The sequence below is a fragment of the Populus trichocarpa genome, chromosome 3 (genome assembly GCF_000002775.5).
Source record: "Populus trichocarpa isolate Nisqually-1 chromosome 3, P.trichocarpa_v4.1, whole genome shotgun sequence".
Classification (NCBI taxonomy): domain Eukaryota; kingdom Viridiplantae; phylum Streptophyta; class Magnoliopsida; order Malpighiales; family Salicaceae; genus Populus; species Populus trichocarpa.
Window position 1 is genome coordinate 13,592,779 of NC_037287.2, and position 24,301 is coordinate 13,617,079.

General features: G+C 31.9%; 3 protein-coding genes across 3 annotated transcripts; all 3 read right to left on the reverse strand.

Annotated features, from left to right (window-relative positions):
• Positions 1 to 234: 234 nt before the first annotated feature.
• On the reverse strand, positions 235 to 4,258 carry LOC7465530 (elongation factor G-2, chloroplastic). Its single transcript, XM_002304394.4, has 4 exons — positions 3,861 to 4,258; positions 1,669 to 3,083; positions 660 to 1,172; positions 235 to 559 (listed from the first exon to the last, which is right to left on the reverse strand). The coding sequence occupies exons 1-4, from the start codon at positions 4,114 to 4,116 to the stop codon at positions 392 to 394; spliced, it is 2,352 nt and encodes a 783-aa protein (XP_002304430.3). The 5' UTR covers positions 4,117 to 4,258; the 3' UTR covers positions 235 to 391.
• A 5,105-nt stretch (positions 4,259 to 9,363) lies between these two features.
• On the reverse strand, positions 9,364 to 10,502 carry LOC7479221 (pectinesterase inhibitor 10). The gene has a single exon (XM_024597192.2). The coding sequence runs from the start codon at positions 10,162 to 10,164 to the stop codon at positions 9,553 to 9,555; it is 612 nt and encodes a 203-aa protein (XP_024452960.1). The 5' UTR covers positions 10,165 to 10,502; the 3' UTR covers positions 9,364 to 9,552.
• A 6,092-nt stretch (positions 10,503 to 16,594) lies between these two features.
• Positions 16,595 to 17,838, reverse strand: LOC7479222 (21 kDa protein). The gene has a single exon (XM_024597148.2). It carries the CDS (start codon positions 17,472 to 17,474, stop codon positions 16,878 to 16,880), a length of 597 nt encoding a protein of 198 aa, XP_024452916.2. The 5' UTR covers positions 17,475 to 17,838; the 3' UTR covers positions 16,595 to 16,877.
• Positions 17,839 to 24,301: the final 6,463 nt, after the last annotated feature.

The window sequence follows — 24,301 nt, forward strand, 5'->3', positions numbered from 1 at the left end:
AGTTTTTCTAACCATGCTATTAATTAAATCCATGTTCCGATCCGCTTCTACGCGTTTTTTTCTTTCTATTTTCTACGGTGGCAACTAAAATTTTGTACTTGCAATATGCCCAATCAACAACTTCCTTGTGTCATTGGTATTGTCAATCTTCCCTTAATCTCTTATTCTCGTAATTAATCTCTACATAGTTCAGTCAAATTTAACAATAATTTTCCAGGTTGAATCAATGCCGCGTTTCTCAAACCTTAATTCTTTGTTTTTTAGTAAATCCTTTTGCATTTTACATATAGGAATGGTACAAAATAAAACAAAATTGGTTACTTGAAACAAAAGGCATCCATTTCACAAGAATACAATGCTCCGTCCTCTTCAGGGAATCAGAAAAACAAAATCAAGCAGCAACTTCTTGTTCTTTCGCAGCAAGCTGGTTTTGGATATGTTGAGGGACAACATCAAACTTGGCTAATTGCATGGTGTAGGATGCACGCCCTTTCGTCATTCCTCGAAGTGTACTAACATATTGGAACATCTCAGCCAGTGGAACAAGGGAATCAACCACCTGCATTAATCCCAAACCAACCCGTTTAAGAGATTGGAAATGAAGCTCAGCAAAGATCAAGGAAAAATAATACAGGACCATCTCACTTGGCATCACATACCTTCAAACCACCAGGTTTGTCACCAAAGCTGTTGATCTGACCTCTTCTTGAGTTGAGATCACCAATAACATCACCCAAATGTTCTTCAGGTGTGACCACTTCAACTTTCATTATAGGTTCTAGCATTCTTGGACCAGCTTTCTTTATCCCTTCCCTGAAAGCCCCTCTGGCCGCCAGTTGAAATGCCAACACACTTGAATCAACATCATGGTAAGAACCATCTACCAAAACAGCACGTACGTCGACAACAGGAAAGCCAGCAAGCACTCCGTTAGACATGCACTCCTCGAGTCCTTTCATCACTCCAGGAACATATTCTCTTGGCACTGCACCTCCCTTGATTTCACTTTTGAACTCATATCCAGTCCCTGCCTCCATGGGCTCAAACCGCACTGTTATATCAGCAAACTGTCCTTGCCCACCAGACTGTTTTTTGTGGACGTACTTCACTTCTGCTACTTTGGAAATGCTTTCACGGTAGTTCACTTGTGGTGCACCAACATTTGCTTCTACCTGTTTAAGGGAAGCAACCACGCCATCACAATTCAAATTAACATCTACCAGTATTTTTGTTCTCAGTAGATTTTCAAAAACTAAGTGTTGAACAGAGCTTCTCTGTTAGTTGTTCTGTAGGAAACTGTCTAAAAACAATTTAATCAAAATAAAATTAATCCATAGAAATACTGTGACCAAAGAATCCAATTTCAGTCTGTCAGATTCCTGCCTCTCTCTCTCGGATAATTAAGTGGAGTCTGGTTTCTTACTGAATCTACACTTGCCAGCCAATAAAATAACATGACGTGCAGGGCATGTAATCTAGCATATAATGATTGTACATCTTAATTGTTACATGGATAGGGGACTGAATGCAAAATTAAGTATTTAGCCGTACCCAGCAAACACAATATTTTCAAGTAGCATACAAGTCAAAGAACATTTAAAATCCAAGTTAATGAAGATTTTAAGTGAAGGAAAACTTGAAATTAACTTGAAAATTAGAAATTCAAACCTTAAATTCTCTCTTGAGGCGATCTACAATAATCTCAAGATGCAATTCTCCCATTCCTTCGATCACTGTCTGGTTGATTTCTTCATCACGTGAGAAGTGGAAAGAAGGGTCTTCCTGTGCAAGTTTGACCAAACCAGTCGTCATCTTATCAACATCAGCTTTAGTCTTGGGTTCAATTGCAACCTTAATGACAGGATCAGGGAAGTCCATCCTCTCAAGCACAATAGGATTATCAGGATCACAAAGAGTTTCACCGGTTATGGTATCTTTTAGACCAGCAAGAGCAACTATATCACCAGTTAAAGCTACTTTAACGTCCTCTCTGCTATTGGCATGCATTTCTAGAAGTCTTCCAATTCTCTCTTTTTTACCTTTGTTCGCATTCATTACATAAGATCCTGCACTTAGCTTCCCTGAATACACTCTCACGAATGTGAGGGATCCCACAAATGAATCAGTCATGATCTTGAATGCTAGTCCAGCAAATGGTTCATCATCAGTTGCAGCCCTTTCAATTGTCACTTCTGGGTTCTCAGGATCAGAACCCTGCATTGCTGGCAAGTCAATAGGCGAAGGCAAATAATCAATGACAGCATCAAGCAATGGCTGAACCCCCTTATTCTTAAAAGCAGAGCCACATAAGACAGGGACAAAAATGCTTGCAATCGTTCCTTTCCTAATTAATATCTTGATTGTTTCCTCCTCAGGCTCAACTCCCTCTAGATAGCCCTCCATAGCTTCATCATCCAGCTCAACTATGGTCTCTATCATCTGTGCACGGTATTCTTGAGCCAACTCTTGAAGATCAGCTGGAATATCCTCATATGCAAACTTTGCACCCAATTCTTCTCCTGACCAAACTATAGCTTTCATTTTCACAAGATCAACAATTCCTTTAAAGCTATCTTCTGAACCAATTGGGATTTGAATAACAAGTGGTTTGGCACCCAAGTTTGTCACTATCATGTCTCGAGTTCGGAAAAAGTTTGCTCCAAGCCGATCCATCTTATTGACAAAGCAAATTCTGGGCACTCCATATTTATCCGCTTGCCTCCACACAGTTTCAGATTGTGGTTCCACACCAGCAACACTGTCAAACAAGCAGATAGCACTGTCCAAAACCCTGAGAGCTCGTTCCACTTCAAGTGTGAAATCAACATGGCCAGGAGTATCAATAATGTTGATGCGATGCTTGTTCCAAAATGTGGTAGTTGCAGCAGAAGTAATGGTGATCCCTCTTTCTTGCTCTTGTTCCATCCAGTCCATTGTAGCTGTTCCCTCATGTACCTCCCCTATTTTGTAGTTTCTTCCTGTATAGTACAGAATCCGTTCGGTTGTAGTAGTCTTTCCTGCATCTATGTGAGCCATAATCCCTATGTTCCGGTAATCTTTCAAAGGCACCGTACGCTTTGCCTCTGGAAAAAGGTAAAGTAGAAAACATGTTAAGCCAGATGTGGAGACTGCAACAAGCACCAATCATTTGACACAAGGAAATTCATATTCTAGATTAAAGATTATTTTTAAAATTCATGTGCCTCAGCTCACGTACTCAATAAAGTAAATTTGAATCTTGCAGACAGTATGCAACTAGAACTTCTACAATCAATCAAAATCACGAAGCTATCCTAGGAAGGAACCTTATCAGTCACCTAAACCTACAAAGCAGCATAGTTGTGTGACTTCTGACACTGATACAGATAACATAAACTGTAAAGGCTAGAGTCCGAACAGCCTTTGTGATAAGAAAGAAATATAAAGCGAAGGCCATGCGCAGGAAAAATAAACCTTGCACTTTCATATATCCACGATCCAACAGCTCATAAGTTTAACAGGGAAAAAAAACAAGCAACCTCTTTTCAACCAACCGAATACTCAACTCAATTCCTCTGTCATGGCAGTAAAAAATCCAAACTTTAATGTTAATGCACTCGAAGAAGAAGAAACTCCATTAATAAATCACTAAAAAATAGAAAAAGCAAAGGAACAGAATAAAAGCAATTTCCTATCTCAAATTCCATTGCCAAATATGTAGCGAAAACAGAAAAGACAAGCACGATTTCATCAAACACATACAAAAAACAAGTATTTCACAGACGGGTTCCTTCATAAACCCAAAAAACACCCCGCACACAACACCAAACTAACTCCAAAACAAAGAAATTCAGATAATGAAAACTGAAACAGAAAGAGACCATCAGCAGCCATGGCAAAGACGGAGAAGTTTCTCCTCCTCCCTCGCAGTTGGCGTGAAGTTGAGAACTTAGAAGAGTGTGAGGCAATGCGCGCAGAGCTTCCCAGGAAATGAGAGAGAGAAGAAGAGATTGAAATTGAAGCACGAGAAGAAGGGAGACCAAGAAGGTGAGTTGGTCTTCTTTGAGACCCATTGAAATTGCAGGGTGTGCTTGAACCTGAGGCTGAACCTGTTAGCCTCACTGTCTCCGCTGCCATTTTGATTGGTTTTTGTTCTGTGTTAAGAGACCTACCTTGAGTCTCTCTCTACTGGTTTTGTGTTGTGGTTGGGCTTGTTTCGTTGGGGATAACGAAACACTTCTGCTTTGGCTCGGGCTTCTGTATTCCACTTAATTTTCTTCTTTTCCTTCGAGTAATTGCTTAAAATTGAGCTTGTGTATTGTTTGCCCCTTTATTTGAAGAAATTAACGATATTACCTAAATTACTCAAATTTTTTTGGGCTAATTTTTCCATTGACGAACTTGAAAAGAAAATATGTGATATTTTATTATCCTACATATTTTATTTTTCCATTGACGATATCGTTTATCTGAAGCGTGGCAGTTCTAAGAATCTCAGAAATTATATTGGTTAAAAATGTCATTGAACACACAATTATTTTTTTATGCAACTATGAAAGAGTGCAGTTATATAATTAAAATAATCTAAAAATATATTTTTTATATTAAAATAATCTAAAAATATATAAAAATAATAATTAAAAAAAAAACAGGATTTTATAAAATATAGAGGCTTTAAAGCGGCCACGCAGCTCAGAATATCTATTAGCGGGTGTTTGTGACAGGGTGGGCCAACGTAAAATAGCCTATCCAAACTTGAAGCCTGGAGTGGAGAGCTCGCATGTGACTTGTTGATTTCCTGACCACAGTTAAGCATGCGTTAAATCCAACGAGGTCTTACTTTTCTTATTCTCATGAAAAGAGGATTAATTTCTTAGTTCACAAAAGAAAAATTAAAAAAAAAAAAAAAAGCAGAATTGTTTTAGGGAAATATTAGCCCACAAAAATCTTTCCGTTCGTATGTGGTTCCTAAATTACCATTTTAATACCCCCATTTTAAATGATGAAAAACGGCCATCCATCTTTAAGGCTAAGAATCATGCCAAGCGGCCTAAAATATGCCCCCCCACGTGGGCTTCTTATCCAGGCCCAGATAATCGTATTTACCAGTTTGACGTGTTTGCTTGCTCTCTCAGGATTCACACCCTTTAAGCATCAAAATCAAATAGCTCAGCCCAAGGCTAGCCCAAAGACAAAGCCCATCAACCTGCCCACATTGTAGTTTGTGAAGTCTGTCTTTACCGTTTGGGTCATTCAAATCTGATTGGGTTTTCACGCTCTAGAAAGTAACAGCCCAATTAAAGATGGTTTTGTCGTTGAAGGGCATATCTACGCCTGGCCCACGTTCTAGAGTTGTAGGCAAAGCTCACAAGAAGCGCCATAATAAAGCCCCAATGGCCCAAAAAGCTCATCCGAGCATCTAGTACCTCAAATTGATTGCGTTCTATTGGACTTGGGGCTTGGGCATATGTATATATACTATATTACCCTTTACACAGACCCATCTGAGCTCAAGGCATATAAACAACCTTTAACCACGACATAAGTCATCTTCAGCTTAATAATTCTCTTTTAATCTTCTTCTTCTTCCAAACAATTTTCTTTAAATTCTATAAACACACATCCTCTAAAGCTTCATTTCTTCTACATGAGTTCTTCTACATTTGTTCTAACTTATATTTACTGGAAGGTCCCCTAGACACAATAAGGGGACTTGTCCTTGTTGTGCAGATATTTGTGTTGTCTAAGACCAATATTCTCAACTTTTCGAATAAGCCATCAACCTCGGAAAGAACTCGATCTCATTGGAGTTTTACACGAACCTCATCAATTACAAAACTTATAAAGTCATAGATGATTTCCCAAGTTTAGCAAAGAATGTGTATTAAATGATTTTAGCCACCAATTATAAGCAAATCTCGATTGTTGAATCATCAAACTTCCAAATCAATTATGGTTTTTTACCCCTAGGATTCAGTTAGGAAATTGCCAAAAACACCATATGATTGATAACAAATTCATAGTATAATTATAAAATATATATAAAAAAGTCAGGCAATATACTATTTTCTTACATTCAAAGACATTATAGACTAGGGGTGATCATTTTCGGTTCGATTCGGTTTTTATATAAAAAAAAGCAACCAAACCGAATTTTTTTTTTAAAAAAAACCAAAACCAGTTCAAACCGACCGGTTTCAGTTCAGTTCGATTTTATAGGACAAAAACCGGTTCGAACCGGTTTGGCTCGGTTTTTTTTCAAGTTTTGGTTTTTTCGGTTATTTTTTTTCCGGTTTTTCAAATATTTTGCTCACCCCTATTATGGACTATAATGTAAGGGAACCATGACTGAAAATCTTCACTTTGGTTCATATAGTTTCTTTTTTTCATTTGGTCCATGGAGTTTTATATATTTGACATTTTAATTCCCAAACTTTATTTTCATTATTTTAGTCACTAGATTATGAAAGATGATAAAGAAAGTCGTTGAAAGAGAAAGAGGAAAGAAAGATTTTGACTCCTTATATTTTTATCACAAAAATATCATTTTTAATGTTAATGGATTTGTCTCAGAAAAAAAGTATAATGGTGATTATTTTGCTCTTTAAACATGTCAGAAAAACTAGAGTGGAGTCCATATATATATTTATTTAATTCAGTTTTTTAAGGATGATTAGATAATGTTCTAAAATTGAAATTGAGATTATTAAGGTTTTTATAATGTTTTTAGAGTTTTTTTATATAAAAGAAACTTGAAAATTAGGTTTCAGGAGTTCGAAAACTCACACTCCACTTTTTTCGATCATTGAATGAGATTGAAAAATAAACTTATAGATGCCATGATGGATGATGTTTTAGCCACTTCTTTTTAAAAAACAAAAATACATGATGGATGATGCGTTGTTCTCCATTTAAAAAAACAAAACAAAACAAGTGGGTTTGGATATTTTATTTTAGTGGTTTATCCTTTCAACCTAGGCGTGCTCAACCTTTTTTTTTTTTTTAAATTGTCCTTCATTTTTTTATATTTAATTTTATAATAAAATTATCTTTAAATAAAATGATTAAAATGACATTTTAAGAAAATTTAATTCTGTTATAGATTTCAAATAATCTTAGAGCTTTTTGGTAATATTAGCAATTATTTAATAAATAATTATAAATAGAAATTGAATTTTTTTTTTCATACAATCACATAGAAATAATCGAGATATTATTTATTGTTTCTTGGTTTAAAACTGCTTTACGTCTCATGACAAGTTTTTATATGAACAACCAGACTTTTAACAAGAAAAAGCATTGTGCGTCAAAATAAAGGGAAATGAATGAGTAATGAAAAGAGAGTTTTGTCTAAAAGAATACGTTTTTTTATTCTAAACCCTAAATATTTAGATTCATATGATTTGCTATTTTAATTGCTTTAAATTTGTATTGAAAAAACTACGATATTGAAAAAAAAAAGTCATATTTGTGTGAAATAAAAAAATGCTTAAATAGGAAGATAAAATTTTGATTGAATAAATATATTTTTTCACTATATGATTTAACATATTTTAATTGAATAAATACATTTTTTAAGTCTCTTAAGCATATAAATTGTTGAATTATTTTGAACAATTATTTCAATATTTAAAAAATTAAACAAAAATAGGTTTTAAGTCTCTTAAGCATGTAAAAACTAGTTAACAATTAACAAAAACTCTACAAGATATATAAAAAAAATATTGTAGAGAATATCATGCACACACTAAAATTACTATTCATTATTATAGTAGAATTTCTTTAATGACCTTTAAAGAATAAAATAAAAATAAAAAGCTATGAGTAGGGGTATTTTGGTCTTTTGAAATGATCCATTAGTCATTAATGATTTGATTAGAGGTATATGTGGCTTTTTTATGGTATGTTATTCTTCAATCCAAATTTATGGTCTATTATTATTTTCAATTTGGTTCTCATTGTGTTGATTTTTTTTTCTTTCATTAGAGTTGTTTTTCTTTTCAATTTAACTACTAAATTACTTTTTATTTTGATTCTCACTCTCATTCTTTTAATTACCATTATTTATTTTAGATCCTTTTATGTAATTAATTTTTTCTCAATCTCATCCTTCAGTGTTTAATTTGCTAGGGATTTGATTTCTCGATTTTTCTTTGTTGGTGCTTCCAATCTAATGATCTGGATCATAAGTTTAAAAATTTCACGCAGGCCAACATCCTTTTTTAGGCTCGTTTTTTTTTAAATTTTATTATTTAACATTAGTTTTTTTTTTAAGATTTGTTTTGTGGTATTCTTCAGTTTATTTTCTATCAGGTTATCCTTATCTCATGACTTTTGCACGAGTTTTACAAGTTAATTTGGATTGATTCGCCACTTATTACCCAAGTTATATGTCCATTACTTTACCTTGAATTGACTTAGGCCAATTTTTTTTTTTTTAATTAAATTTCACGCTTTCAAAGGTTTTTTTTCCAAGTTATTGTAATCTTCTTTTTTAAAAAAAAAAAACTATTTATTTACTATCATTGTCTATTTTTTATTATCTAATTAAAATAAAACCAACTTATTAAACATAATCGGAGCAATAACTCGAGTTGTTTACTTTTCCTATTTCTTTTAAATGCTCTTGCAGCACATAGACTATTGTTGGTTTTATTTTATTTTAATTAATATCTTGTTTAAAAATGTCTTTTTTTTAATAATTTTTTAATTTATGTTTAAATTAATATCCTTCCTTTACTATTTTTTATTTAGTTTATTTAGCCTTTTTTGAATAGAGGTTTTTATTAAATTATTTTGTATGTATTTAATTTTTTGAAGATATTATTCTTATTCATCTATATTTTTTTTTATGTTCTATATAGATGAATTTTATTTTTAAAGTTCAAAAAATATTTATTTTTATATGATATTGCTAATATATGCTGCATAATTGTTTTCTTTTTTATTTTGTTCAACCAATCTAATGTGTGTAAATAATTTTAATAAATAAATTCAACAAGCATAATCGGGTAAATATTTCATATTGTGAGATCAAATATCTTGATTTACACATGATTTTTGATTTTTTAAATTTTATTTTTAGTTATCATTAATAGTATTATTTATTTATTTACACAAATAATTCTGATTTTTTTAATTACATGCTTGTTTTTTTAATTTATATTTAGAATTTTTTATGTTAAAAACATGTTGAAAAAGCTAGTATATCTAATTTTTTTTTGTTAAAAAAAAATACATTACCCGCGGCATGGGTCAAATAAGAAAGTATTTCCTGTACAGAGTGCAGTCCAATAACATGCTTGCTGGTTTCAGACCAGAGGGCAGGAAAGAAACTGAAACCAAACCCGACTTGTACAGCATCCCAATTGACTTTTGGAGAAATTGAACTCAAAATAACTATTGTATAGAATATAAGCCGAAACCATACTTGCCAAGTATCTATTGAAAACAAGTATCCTGAGAAAATGCAGAAGACAAGATAATTCAGGCTAAATTTTACTGTATGCACGAGCTTTGCTGGCTTAGGATTGGATTCCTTACAATTTCCAATACAGGAGACAGAATAAGGAGTTAAGGTAAGTTAGCTTTACTTGAAGCATATCTATTGACAAGAGCCAAAGCATTACTAGTCAAACGTGCAATTCTTCCTAGATGTCTCTTAACAGTGGTCTTCACTTTTTTATTAACAGCCCCTTCAGCAAATCCATCCATGCAGGTATCATCATCTGTTAATGATGCACTAACCCACGTTACCACATCATTCATTACCATAGAAAAATTTGACCCGCCAGCATGATCCATCTCTTCAATAGACCTTTGAAGCTCATATACTGCATCACCAACCTCCTCTACACAATCCAACATGGCCGCAAGCACTCTAGGATCCAGACCAGGAGTCTTGGACGCCCTTTTCATCAACCTTGATGTCGAGTTGGTGCTTTTAAGGCTCACATGAAGGGCAGTATTAGCTAGTAGTTTAGGGTTTGTTTTGATTGTGCTTGCATAGATTGCAAGGGTGTGGTAGCATAATTTAGGATAGAGTGTGGTATCATAACATGATGTTTTGATATATCTTATGTTTCTTGGTGAGGGTCTAGTGGCTGAGCATGAAGAGTTTACTGGGGTAGAGAATTGGATAACGAGAATAGCCGCTAGAGCAAGGCCTACAAAGGAGCTTTCCATTTCTGTCCTATTTCTCGAACCAAAGTAACTCTATTGAATATGAGAAGGAAGAGAGAGCAGAGGCCTAAACTATATAGAGGCTCAACCGTAGGGTTCCTCGAGAGAGGGGGAGGAGGGACCTTATTTTGAGGATGATGAGATCATGAAGATATTCGTTAGAAAGGCTTAGTCAAGATGAAGTTGCATATGAACGGCCTTTGGATGGATAAGCACTAGATAGGTTATGCCACTGCTTTTATTCCACACTAGAAAATCATGTTCTGATTGAGAAATCTCTGTTTTCTTGCGTCCTGCATGTGGTGAGTCTATTTCGAAAACAAGATTGAGAAGATTAAAAACCTCACCTCTAAGATCATAGCCAAGTTGATTTATAACTGTACTGGCCGTCTTTCATCTCTATTTATTGTGGATTTGACGTCATCGTTATTTATTATGTTTAACAAAGAAGGTGTTATCGGACTAACTTCCATAGATCCGGGACTAAAGCACCCTCTAAATTATAATTTAATATTCGTCAAGAAGTTAAAACTCGTGATTAATCAACAAGAGACATTTTAATGAATGCTTACCATTTTCAGCTAAGTTCCCTGCCTAGGTTTTCTAGCCTCTCTGTTCCCATAATCATCTCTTTCTAAATTTTGAGGTCATGGTAGTTTTCTAGCCTCTGGTCCCAGTCAGAAATTCCTAGCCAATAGTATTGTCTCTAAAGAAAAGTTGAAAACTCTATCTCACCATAATATCAAAAGTTCATGAACCAGCAGAACTGTAGACAAGAACTTATCACTTGTGATGGAAAGAGGACAAATATCATATCGACGTCCGATTGCTAATCTTAATCAAATCATGAAAAAAAAAGAAACCAAACCCTGTGTGTATTTAATTGAAAACCGCCACAACCCGTCAAATTGTTCACAAGCTTTTTCTCTCCTGTCTGTTTCAATGTTTGCTTTTCCGGTATCACCGTGTCTTTAAGAAAAAAAACTGATTTTTTTTATTTTAAATTATTTTTATAAAATTTTTATATATTTAAAAATAAAATAAAAAAACAATTGCAATTATAATATAAAACACTGCTTTTACATCACCTCTGACATAAAATGCAGATTCGAAACAAGCAACATCAAAGACAAGCTACGAAATTGATTGATTGATTGATTGATTGATTGGGCAGGCCTTGTTTTGAATTTTGATAGCTCACAACCAATTATAGACTCTCTCCGTTCTGGATCAAATGTCCTAAAGGCTATTTCACCAAAGGGTATTTACATTTCCATTTTCTTTTTAGGAGACACCGTTTGTCAACGCGGTGCGCGTTTCTAGAAAATTCAAAAATTTACTAAAATATTTTATTAAAATTTAATATATTTTTTATATTTGAAATTGTTTTGTATGCTGATATCAAAAATAATTTTTAAAAAATAAAAAAATATCATTGATATATATTTTAGCATGAAAAATTATTTAAAAAACAACTGCAACCACACTGCCAAACAAATTCTAGGTATAAATTACAGAAGTTACGTGAGATATTTATTCCGAGTGTGTTTTTTAAAAAAATTATTTTTTTATTTAAATTATTTTTTATGTTTTTTTATGTGATAATATTATAAATTAATTTTTTTAAATATATTTTTAATATTTTAATATCATACACTGCTATATTATCACTTTTCAGTAGACATTTAAATTTGTATTGTTTAAAAAAAAAAGGAAGGAAAATAAGACACTAATGTAGGAACTGATGGAGTATGTTTCTTTCAAAAGGTCAAGGAATGTATTGCTCATCACCATGGGTTTTCCCAATCGTGCCATATATGCTGCTCGGCAGTCCTTTAGATAAATATAATATCAAAATATAATTATTACACCCTTGCACTCACTTTTCTTCTTCTTCTTATTGCTCCCTCAAAATAAACATTTAATGATAATCAGGTAAAAGAGAAATAACATAAATAAATTTTTTATATTTCTAAAAACTTGTAATACAATTATAACACTGAATTTAGGATTGATAAAATATATACAAAATAACACAGCTTATTTTTTATTTTTTACAAAATAACATATATTGGATGCCCTTCTAAAATGCAAAGAATTCAATTCCTTTTAAAAACTAAAAAAAACTGTTAAATAGGCTACAAGAATTACAATGAGAGAGAGAGATAAAAACATCTTGAAGGCACACATAAACTCTGGTTAGGACTATCATCAGAAAAATCTCTACAAAATAAATTCAATAATACTAAAGTACATCACCAATGGTAATATAGTGGGTTACACTTGTCGTCCAAAGATTATTGGTGGTTTATTTGCATTTGAACGACAAGTGCAGTTTATTACGATCATTGTTGCTGAATTTTTTTGGTATCATAATTAGAGCTTCAATGTGATTCTGGGATCTCATTCATTCATTTTTTTCCCTCTCCTCTCTCTTCATTGTAATTTTTGCAACCTATTTAACAAAATTTTCCTGAGTTCTCGCACTTTCCATATGTGAGAACTTAACTTTTCTCATTTTGAATGGGCGAGCAACACCGAATTGTGTTATTTTACAAATATATTTTTCAAAATTGTGCTAATTTTAGAAAAAAAATCTAAATTTTGCAATTCGATAGAAAATCCTTAAAGTCTGGGAACTTAAAAATAAAACACAAATGATGATGTTGAATGTGATTAGACACAACAATAACACATTAGACACAACCATGTATAAGAGAAGTCATGTAAGACCCTTTTAGCTAAGGATATTTTTCCTTTTTAACACACTTGGACAAAAGTTTTAGCAAGATAACATAGGGAAGAAAAGTATTAGAAAAATAACACAGTTTAATCAAAGATGCAAAACACATCCACGTCTTTCACTTAAACATGTGAATCCCATTCACATCTCTATATAAAACATGCAAATGAGATTTACATCTTTAATCGAAATCCAAAATTAATCCTAAATACAAACCTTAAACTACCCTAACCCTAATTTAATCCAAACACAAACCCTAAACTATCATAACCTTAAATTAACCCCAAATGCAAACCCAAAACTATCATAACCCTAAATTAACTTTAAATACAAATCACAAGCCCATAATCCTCAACCATAAGCACTAACTATAATCCTAAATCATAAATTTTTAAACTCAAATCCTAAACCTAAAATCTTCCCAAACTCTTAAATCTAAAACCCAAACCCATAATCCATAACCATAAACCTAAACTCTTAAATTCATGCCCGAATCTATAATCCCCACCATATATCCTAAACTCTTAATTCCAAAACCTAAACTTATAATTACTAACCTTAAACTCAAAAGTCTTAAATCCAAAACCCAAATCCTAAATACAAACTCATAATCCCTAAACACAAGTAACACTAAATTCAAACCCAAAATCACAAAACCAAAATGGATAGGTTATTGTTAGGTTAAAAAAACAAAAAATGGCAATAAAATTTCTTTACATTGATGAAATATTTTAATATTGTTTTTTCTCATTTATCATAACAATGATTGATCTTTGCAATAACGCAATATAACAATGCGCCACATTCTTTCACCTATAAATGTCATCATTTTTGTTAACCTACAAATGCATACTTTGTAATTATAAAAACTTGTTGTTATTAATCACTTGTTTACTTGTAGATTTATGACTTTAAGTTTTACTTACTTGTCTAAAATTAGTTTGAATGTTCATAATATGGAAGACAATGTTAAAATCTCAACTTGATAAGTCCAAAACAAATACAGAAGTATAATAAAATTCATAAAAATATACAAAATACAAATGCATAACTAAAGAAATAACACAACATAATTATACTCTCTACATATAACCTAGTTTATTTATGTCTACGATAACGAGTTATTGGGTCAGTTCATCAATAGCACGACTTCTTAATGTGTGAGTCGTCTCATCCTTCAACAAGGCATCATCCAAATATAACGTCTCTCCAAGCATCTCAAATGTAGTGCGACATGAGTCGAAGCAATGAGATGTTTTATCTTCCATCTTATGAAGATAAGTAACGACTTCTCTAGTATCCCGTAACAAATTGCCAACCCAATGTTCAACAAATACAATTATTAACCCATAAATAAAACATTTTTAACATCACATATTAACTACAAAATATATGAAATACTTACAATATTTTGAATCCATTGTGCATGTTGCTCATATTCCATGTTTTGGCATGAATGAACTTGCATCGGGTTTGGTGTGATGATATGTTGTGTCATACCTCAATACCACTCATGTATTCATCCTCTTGCTTACAACAATATTTAGCATGATGCCATTAATAATCACCATCCGAGATTATGTATTTACAATGTTCTAGTTATGTACTTAATCTCATACCAGTTTAAAAGGGCACTGGATATATCATTGTTGTCGAGAAGATGACTATAGATGTTTTAGCTACGTTGGATAAAATAAGGCGAAAATTGATGACATACCAGTTTAAAAGGGCATTGGATATATCATTGTTGTCGAGAAGATGACTATAGATGTTTTAGCTACGTTGGATAAAATAAGGCGAAAATTGATGAAAACCAATGCCAAATGTAATGAGGTTGCCGATAGACATTGTCGTGCTAAAGTATTAAAGGAAAGAGATATGGTGATGGTGTTTTTACGTAAATAGATATTATTGGTAAGGATGCATAGTAAGCTGCATCATAAGAAATATGATCCTTACACCATAATAAAGAATAATAATAACAATGCTTTTATTATTGATCTACTAGAAAATGTAAGTATTTCCATAACCTTTAATGTTTTGATATTTATCTTATTATGATGATGAGCCATTATCTCTAGAATTTGATGTTGACTCGAGGTCAAGTTTTTCACAAGTACATGGAATTAACATGGAACGTGTTGCAAATATGTTTATGAACCAGATAGATAGACAAGGCAAAGCCCACGAAGAAGCTTGGACGCGTCAAATGCACAATCAGATAAAAATAGCCATAATTTTAGATCTAATTATTGAATCGGGCTCAAATTATGACAAATAATTTTACAAGTCCAATTCTATAAGGGGCTCGAATAACGGTAACTAATCGAGGTCTGAAAACCCTTGAATTAGGCTAGAATATATTTTTGCTATTTTAATTGTTTTTCTAGTTAATTTTAGAGTTTAATTATTTTTTATATTTAGTTTTGGATTCTTTTGGTTAGGTTGGGTTTAATCTCTATATAAATAGCTATTTTTTTAATGAAGTTATTAAATTTCTTAGATAATATTAGAGTTTTCTTTACCTATTTCTCTACAATTTAGGATTATGATATTAGAATTGGAATTCAAAAACCTTAGTTTCATCTACACTATACTTTGCGTCACTTGCCACCATTATGAGATAAATAATACACTCAACCTCATCGTCTCATCTCATGTGAAGTCCCCGTCTCTCCTTAACAAAAGGGGATTTATTGTAGCTAGGACTTGAAAATCTCAAGCTTAACATGCATTACTTGAAAATTTCACTTAACATGCATTACTTGAAAATCTCAAGCTTAACATGCTTTACTTGAAAATCTCAACAAAACTGGAAACATCAAGGGCCAGGGGCACGAGGAATAAATTTTTTTAACTTTGAGATGATATATTTTGCTCCACTTCTGATTGGTCCTAGCTGTGTGTTAGTCTTCAGAACCCTACCTTCATTGAGGACTTTACAAATCCTGCTTTACTTTTGTCAGTTTCAGTTCACTGTGTGTGGCAGAATATTTTATAGACAAATCCATAAACAATTTGGATAATTTTAAAAGATAAGCACTGCAAAGAGACGTCCACTACTTTTAATGCTTTAGATTGCATCTAGTGTTCTGCAAAATCTACCAGAATCGGATTCGTTCTCCCTGCTGCAAAGCAAGTCAAAAGTATAGTAGATTTGTTTATCTATAATGGTGCTTTTGCTTTAACTTCGATTTGTTTATCTAATTTAATAATTCTAATCGTATAGAAATCAGGTAATGAAACTCTAATTTAATAACTTTAAATATCTATTATTTTTATATTTAAATAATAAACTAAACCAACTTAAATAATAATATCCCAATTAAATGAAACTTTCAAACCTAATTGGAAAAGAAATTAAAAAATAATAAGAAAAACAAAGAAAATTCCGAAACAACTTTTAAATCTATAGAATCGAGGGATTTTAGGCAGAGTTTCACTTTGCAAGATTGATAACGTATAACGTTTCAAATGACTCTCTTTAGGTTCAATCAACTAGTAATTTCACCAAAAATTTTACACTACTTATGAACATGAAGATATCATGCAAAATAAGTGTCCTAAATCCTAAGGGGTTCTGATTCACGTCCAATAAAGCTGAATATTATTTGAAGATGGCAAAAACTAGCGATTGTGAATTAGGTGGTTTCCCAAAGCAAATTCAAGCTGGTTGATTTCTTCACCCTATTCTTCCAATGAACTGTGAAAGCTGCAATTCATCAAGACACAAATTATAGTTACATGGACCATGAAAGAGAGAGATGGGTTATGCATAGTAGTACTATTTTACAAGAAACAGGACGGAGGTAACAGTAACAGGAGAAGTAGCTTGTTACAAACTCAAGGTCATTTATCTTACATTTACATACAAGTAGCAAGCTCAAACACAAAACTAGGCCACACATATAACCTTACTTGTAAGGCTTCGTGATGATTACACACGACAGGAACCATCAGCTTCAGATGAATTCTAAGGATTTCTGGCACGGTGTCTAGATTTAAAACGATCAACTAGTGCAAGCGCATTGCTAGTGACCTGAGAAAAATTGTTGATCCGGCGCTTGATGGCAACCTTTACATTTCCATCCATTAGATGGCCAGCAAACCCATCAAGGCAGGTGTTCTCATCAGTTAGTGCAGCACTAACCCAAGTCTGTACGTTACTCATATGCCACAAAAAGTCTCGACCAACAGCTCGACCCGTATGACGAAGCTCTCTGACTGACTGGCTAAGTCGATCCACACTATCACCCATGTTTTCTATGCAGTCCTTCGCCGCTTGGTACTCTCTAGGCTTAATCCCCCTAACTTTAGTCATCTTGGTCACAAATGCTGCAGCTGACCTAGCCCTGGCTAGACTCACTGACAAGGCAGTGAGAACTAGACGTCGCTCATTTCGTTGAATGACACTAGCATAACCTGACAAGCATCCGACACATAACTCTGGATAGCGAGTAGCCTTGCATGAGGACTTGATGAAATCTGTGGGGCTGGAGGCAGACCCTGCCGTGCCAACCATGTAGAGGGCAAAGGAAAGCAACGTTAAGAAAGAGACAAGTTTTGCCATGTCTTTGAAGAAGAGGAATGAAATGATTTCAATGACCTGAATGAAAGCATGGGATTGTTATAAAGAGTTCAAGAGGTGCTATCTATCTTCTATAGGATTAAAAAAAAGGATGTCACATGCCCATGATCGCCTTCTTTCTTCTGCACCTTTTGGTCTTTTCATTCTTTATTACTACTGCCATGCTTTTCCACGATGCAGCTCCAAAGAACTGAAAACCTCAAATTCTTCTCTTTCTTCAAATACTCAATAGTCCATCATACTAACGAAGATATTTTTCAAAACATGCTTGCCTAACCTCCTAAAATGAACAAAGAATGCTAACTAAATCTACTTTATCAACGAGGCTCGAGCTCCACTAGTACCAACACTCCTCCTTTAAGGAGAGGTTGCGTGTTCAATTCTCCAAAGAGGAATCAACCTCAGTTCCAACACACCAAGAAAAAAACATCCACTTGATTCAGAAAGTGAAAAGGAGCAAGTTGAGGATTCTTTATTCGAGAAACTAAAGGAAAAAAAAATCATGCATTAAACTTTACATATCATGTAGACAGACATGCCAGTGGAGGGTTCTGGATGATTCTTGCATTAAATATTTCTGATATAATCTACCTAGGTCTATGTCTATATATGTCTCGTATTTCAACCATAAGCAAACCAGAAAAAACACATGTTCACCCAGAGTTATCCTTGGTTTATGTACCTTCCACTCCACATCACCCAACATCAGCCATAAGCAACATGTTAATGTCATTGTGTTGGTTAACTTCACTGACTAAAACACCTTGGTGCCAAAAAATTGGTCGAGGCTTGCACTAATTATTGTATCCGTTTAGACAGGCAAGTGGCAAGCCTGTTTCCACAATTTACTTACACCTGGGTGGAAGTGAGATGTCTAAAAATTATTGTTGCTTCTATTTATACAGAAGCGGCAAGGTTCCATCCTTTTCCATAATCAGAATTATTTTCACTAGATAGCCTCTCCCGCATCTATTCAGCCCATTGTTGAAACACACAAGGTCCAGAGCACGATACTGTATGGCTTATAACTTATTTAAGTGCTTTAGAAATATATACATTTTTTCGTATGACTATTACTTGAACAACATTAATTTGGCTTCGATGCGTCGACTGAAAATTTTATGATATTTAGAAGGTGATTGAGAAATAGTCCACAAAATTCACATTTTGTGGTGTTTTGGACAGAATTTGAAATGTAGCCCATGCATAGCACATAAATCTCATGTCATACAAACTTTTAGCTGGGTAAGAATTCCAATTCAGTAATGTTTCAGTGTGGTTTAACGAGCTATGACTTCAGTTAATGTAAATTGTTTTTTATAAAGCATAACTTTGTAGGTACAATCATGTGCTTTCCTTTTAACACATGATTTATCTAACTAACGGTCATAAATCAAACACATTTCCAGGCCAAATTCATATATATATATATATATATATATATATTCATCATAATTTGAAAGGTTTCATTATTCACCACCTTCATGCTGAATGTCATGTACTTGAGAATGGTTGCACGTAGCTCAGCACAAATCGTCTATGGGTTCAGTATAGTATAGCATAACTAATTGTTAGTTGATCGATCAACTAGCAAATCATGAACTTAGAAGATTAGGATTTTTGTGTTGGAAGATTTATTTAAAAACATGGTTAATGGATATATTTGAAGTCAAGTTAAAAGTGAGTTTCATTTATTTTTAAGGTTAAAACTTTGTTGTAATTTAATCTCCATCATAAAATCTTTAAAATGAAATATTAACATGTTTTAAATAAAATATGGGTGAATAAAAAACTAATCTCAAAAAATTATTAATTGACATGTTTTGATGAAACTCAAAACCCTGTAAAAGAATTTTATTCAACTAGCTCGAAAAAGAAACAACTCTTTTTTATGTTTATATAGTGGGAAGATAAGAACTTTAAATTGAACTCAAATACTATCAAAGCTACTACAAGAGAGAGGTCCTAGGCAAAGTAGATTTTGAGTTAAAACACATACACTCTCATGCGCAACTTGAGTATGGGCTTTGGGTTGGACCTTGGTTAATTTATTGTAAAATTATATTTTGAACTATAAAATATTATTTTTTTGCCAACTAAAATTTGGGCTTGGGTTTGAACCATGAAGAATTATTTCTTTCAACCCAAGAATATTAGAATCTGATAAGTTTTTTCAGAACTCTTTCAATAGTATAAATATTTTAGCTTAAAAGTCACCTAATGTAAATCCAAAAATATTTAGACTTAATTATGGTTTTATAATGGGTAATCAAAGTTGTTAGTGAGGAATTCCATCAACTTTTGGTTTCTAAAATTCTCTATAAAAATGAGTTGAAGAAGAGTGTTTGAAGGTGGTTTATTTTTGCATTGTTTTGACAAAATTTGACACTTTTCTGGCTTTAAAACTTTGTTTCCTCTCTAAATTTTCTCCTTACTTGGAGCTTAGGTTCAATTCTTGTTGAGAAATAATTAAGTACTATTTTCTTTGTTCGTTGGCATTGTTTAGGAGTGCATCTAAACAAGAAATTGTTGTTGGAATTTTGATAGGCTTATTAAATAAAGTCCTTTTGCACCGAGTTTGGAGCAATAAAGTCTTAAGAATAAATGATTAATTATTGACAACAACAAAAAATAACCAATTTTAAAGTATTTCAACAAGTAAGTACTATTTTTTTATTTTGTTTGATCTCATGCATTAGTATGCATGCTAAGATTGTGATTCACTCATTTATGCAATTTTATATATTTTTTTAATAACTATGTTAGTCTTCTTGTTATGATTGTAAGTTGTCATATTTTTATTATATTGCATGTTTATAAACTAAACATAATTTTTCTCACTTGTATAGTTTTTTTTTTTTGTGAATTTTGGATAATAATTTTAAGGCTTTATCATATATTATTAGTCTTTGTTTAGTTTATAATTCTTTATGATAACTAGATGAATAGTTAAATCTTTGTGTTATAATTTTATTTATTTGTCGATTTACATGTTTTTTAAATTGATGCATATAGTGTTTCCTGTGAACTAAACAATAAAAAAAACTTGTTTAAATCAAGCATATAATCCTGCAAGTTATTTGTTTAGTTTATATATGTAAATTTGCAATCATGAATGGTGTGCTAATTGTTTAATTTGTTTATACAAATTTATATTTATATTGGTATGCTTTTTGTTTAAACAAAATTAAAATGGTATGATGCATGATAATTGAATAATATTTTAAAATAATCTTGCTTAGTTAAGAATATTTATTTTCTAAGCTTTTCTTATAATTTTTAAGTAAATAGAATTATTATTACTTATGTAAAGTCAAAAGAGAATATTGCAGATTTGATCTGCTAACCAAAAGTTTATTAAGAGAGCTTAATTGATTGTATCTAGGGGAATAGACTTGAAACCTTAATTGATTCTTAATTGATTGTAGAATCAATAGTAACTACACTTAATTGATTGTGTATAATTAATTAAGGGGAATAGACTTGAAACCTTTAAAGATGAAAAAAATATAATAATAGTAACTACACTTAATTGATTGTAGATCTCGCGATCCAGGTTCAAATAGAAAACTAAGTAATATAATATTCTTAGTAGCACTTAAAAAATATTATGTTTTACTTATTTCTATAATGAAAGAGGTGCTAGTTATAGTGTGATAAAGGGTGAGCAGTGCTACTAATGATTCTTGTATCTAGGTATACCAAGTGGGGTATAATGAAATACTTTTAATGAAGGATCACCTATATAAGTAAGAAATATAATTGTTTCTTTCAGAGTTTTGAAAAAGTTGAATTTTCTAAAGTACTTATGAATTATTTAATAGTAAAATTAGTATAATAGCGAGAACCAAGTGAAACCTCTAATTTTATTTTCTTTATTTTTTAGACATTAAGTTAGAAAGAGAAGAGAGAAAGTTGCTAGAATCCAGTGAAGAGAGAAAAAGTCATTGGTTTACATGGATCCCGACCACTAAAAAGATTAATTTTGGTATTTACGAGTTCCTTTCGACGAGAAAAGTTTAATGATAGTTATTTTAAGTCTTAATATTTTATAAAAAAAACAAATAAAAGCCAATAAAAAAAATCTTGGTCGGTTTAATTTTGTATTTTCAAATTTATTTTAGGTTTTTTTATATATACATATATAAGCATCAACCTCATGTGTCCAAATGGTTAAAGTAATGGACTTGGAGTTTCTTCTTTTTACCCCACTGTCCAGTCCATGTTTGTTCCATTTTTAAGTTTTTTTTTTTTTGTCTTTTTTTGTTTTAAAAAATGTTTGTAAATATTATATTGGAATAGAACGGATTTTATAATTATTCAAAAAAGGCTCAAGCAATTGTTTTTTTTTTATGATGTAACTAAATTAAAAAATAATAATTATTAAATCGATAATTTGACAGAGAGTTGATATTAATTTTTTTCATATATTATTAATTAAAAAAAATATTTTAAACCCCACAAATGTATATATGGAATTTTTTTTAAGTTTGACTCACTATAACAAATTTGATGATGATAATAAAAAAAAAATATGATTCTTAGATGTGATATATATGATGTTATAATTATTAAAACCAATCATTTTCGTGCACAACAGCTAAAATTTTAACACCTGAATTTTCATTTTAAAAAGGAGAAAATCATTAGTTTGTTATAGTGAAAGCGAAAATGATGCATTAAATTGCTAATTTTCCACTAAAACAACAGGACAAAAAATCATAAGCCTGTCCGCGACTTTGAAGTGTGCAACAGATCGGCGGCCCCGCAGAGCATGTGATTGCGACTTTTGCAACTTCCTGTCTTGGAAAGACACACAGCCCAAGCTTTCGTGCATATTAACAATAATAATTTTTTTTATAAAACTTAAATTATTATTTTTTTAATAAAAATATATTTTACTTTCATTTAATAATAGAAAAGAATTTCGAGAGTATCTCGTGATATAAGAATAAATATTTGTATGTATAATTTTTCACATCTTTTTTATGATTTATTTATATAATTTCCTATTTAATTTATTAAATATATATATCAACTTTTTAATTCTTAATTAAAAATTTTGATGATACAATGTCTATTTTTTTTTTTGCATTAAAATTAACTTAGAATCCTACTTCGAATGTAATGCAGTATCTGAGTAGAGTCAATATCCATCTATTCACAATTCTAGCACTCCGTGTCTGCGTTATTTGCAATTAGGTCATCCTCTGTCCCTTCCTTTTTCTTTTTCTTTTTCTTTTTCTTTTTCTCTTACTTCGTCGATCGTGAATATCGTGACAAATCTAAATAATTGAAGGGGTCATAACACCTAACCAATCCAGCAATGGTCAGCTAGAACTGTCGATTTGCGTAACGACTTTCCTTGCTTTTTAACGATTTTTCCCAGCAATGCCAAAACGGATTCACAAGTCAATTTTCAACACGCTATTTTTTGATCCAGTTCAGACTCTCGTATGACTGCTTTCCAGTTGAAATGTGAACGGACGCGCAATGAACTTTCTCTACTTAAAAAATAAAATTAATGACCACATTAGCTGATTTCTACATACATCACGCATTATAGTATAATGATCTGGGTTAATAATTTTTTTTAAAATATTAAAAAAATATAAAAAATGTAGATAATATTTTAAATGATTTGGGTCTGTTAACTAAATCAGACCCAATAGTATTGGGTCTGACAATAATTCCAAACCTAATGATATTGAGTCTGGCAGCCAAGCTAAAGTCAATAACCTTGAGTCTGACAACCATATCAGATCCAATAGGCTTGGTTAGGTGGTCATGCCTTGACCCAATACGCTGTAACAACTTTTGGAATAAAAAATGGAAAAGACAACACCCTCATGCTTTTCTAAACATTTAGAGTGTGATCCACAGTGCAAACACTCAATGTTTATAATGTGGTTTTTTTATTTTTTTTTATAAAAAAAACATTAAAAATATCTTTGAAGTATCCCAAATAATTTTTTTTATATATTTTTATAAAAAAAAATTAAACTACCCTTGAAGTATTCTAAATAGAAATGCTATATAATTTTTTTTATAATTTTTTTATTTTTTATAAAAACAAATTAAACTATCTTAAAAGTATCATAAACAGAAATACCAATTAATTAAAAAAAAACATTTGAAATATATATATATTCTTTTAGAGAACTGGTGAAATTTGTTGGAAACTATAAGGCTTGAGCATGCGTCGTCTTCGACTAAACCAATTTGTCTTGTTGGGGATTCTTTTGGAGGATGTCTTGCACTTGTTGTTGCACGTAATCCAGAAATTGACCTCGTAGTGACTGTATCCAATCTAGGTGGGTGGGTTTCCAGACATGCAACAATTGTTTGACACTTCCTTCAAATTTTCAATTGGTGGTTTTGTTGATATTCTTTGAAGTTGTATAATATTTCTAGCCTTTTATTATTAGCTACATCATTTGGCAGGTCTCATCTGCAACCCCTGCTTCATATTTTACAGGACTTGCCTAATGGATTGCAGGGTACACTCCCTTATTTTCTCAGCTTTGTTATGGGTACATCATCTTTTACTTTGTAATTTTATTTTTGATTTTTTTATATAATTATATTTGCTTGTTAATACTCTAAAACGCTCATTGTTCCATGAGTAGAGCTTGTTAGATAACTAGATTTGGTTGTTATATAACAAGCATGCTAACAACTGTAGAAGAGTTTATGACATGTCCCATTTCAATAATGCTTTGTTAATCTATATTTGATAGTGATTAAGGTTGCCAATAACTTGGATTTTGAAAGAACAAAGGATTTTTTTTTTTATCATTTTCCCACGT

Coding starts and splice junctions, on each gene's coding strand:
- LOC7465530 (XM_002304394.4), bottom strand. CDS start 4,116: ATGGCAGCGGAGACAGTGAGGCTAACAGGTTCAGCCTCAGGTTCAAGC. Junction 1,173..1,668: donor GCCTCAAGAGAGAATTTAAG/GTTTGAATTTCT, acceptor TCCCTTAAACAG/GTAGAAGCAAATGTTGGTGC. Junction 560..659: donor ACAAACCTGGTGGTTTGAAG/GTATGTGATGCC, acceptor GGATTAATGCAG/GTGGTTGATTCCCTTGTTCC.
- LOC7479221 (XM_024597192.2), bottom strand. CDS start 10,164: ATGGAAAGCTCCTTTGTAGGCCTTGCTCTAGCGGCTATTCTCGTTATC.
- LOC7479222 (XM_024597148.2), bottom strand. CDS start 17,474: ATGGCAAAACTTGTCTCTTTCTTAACGTTGCTTTCCTTTGCCCTCTAC.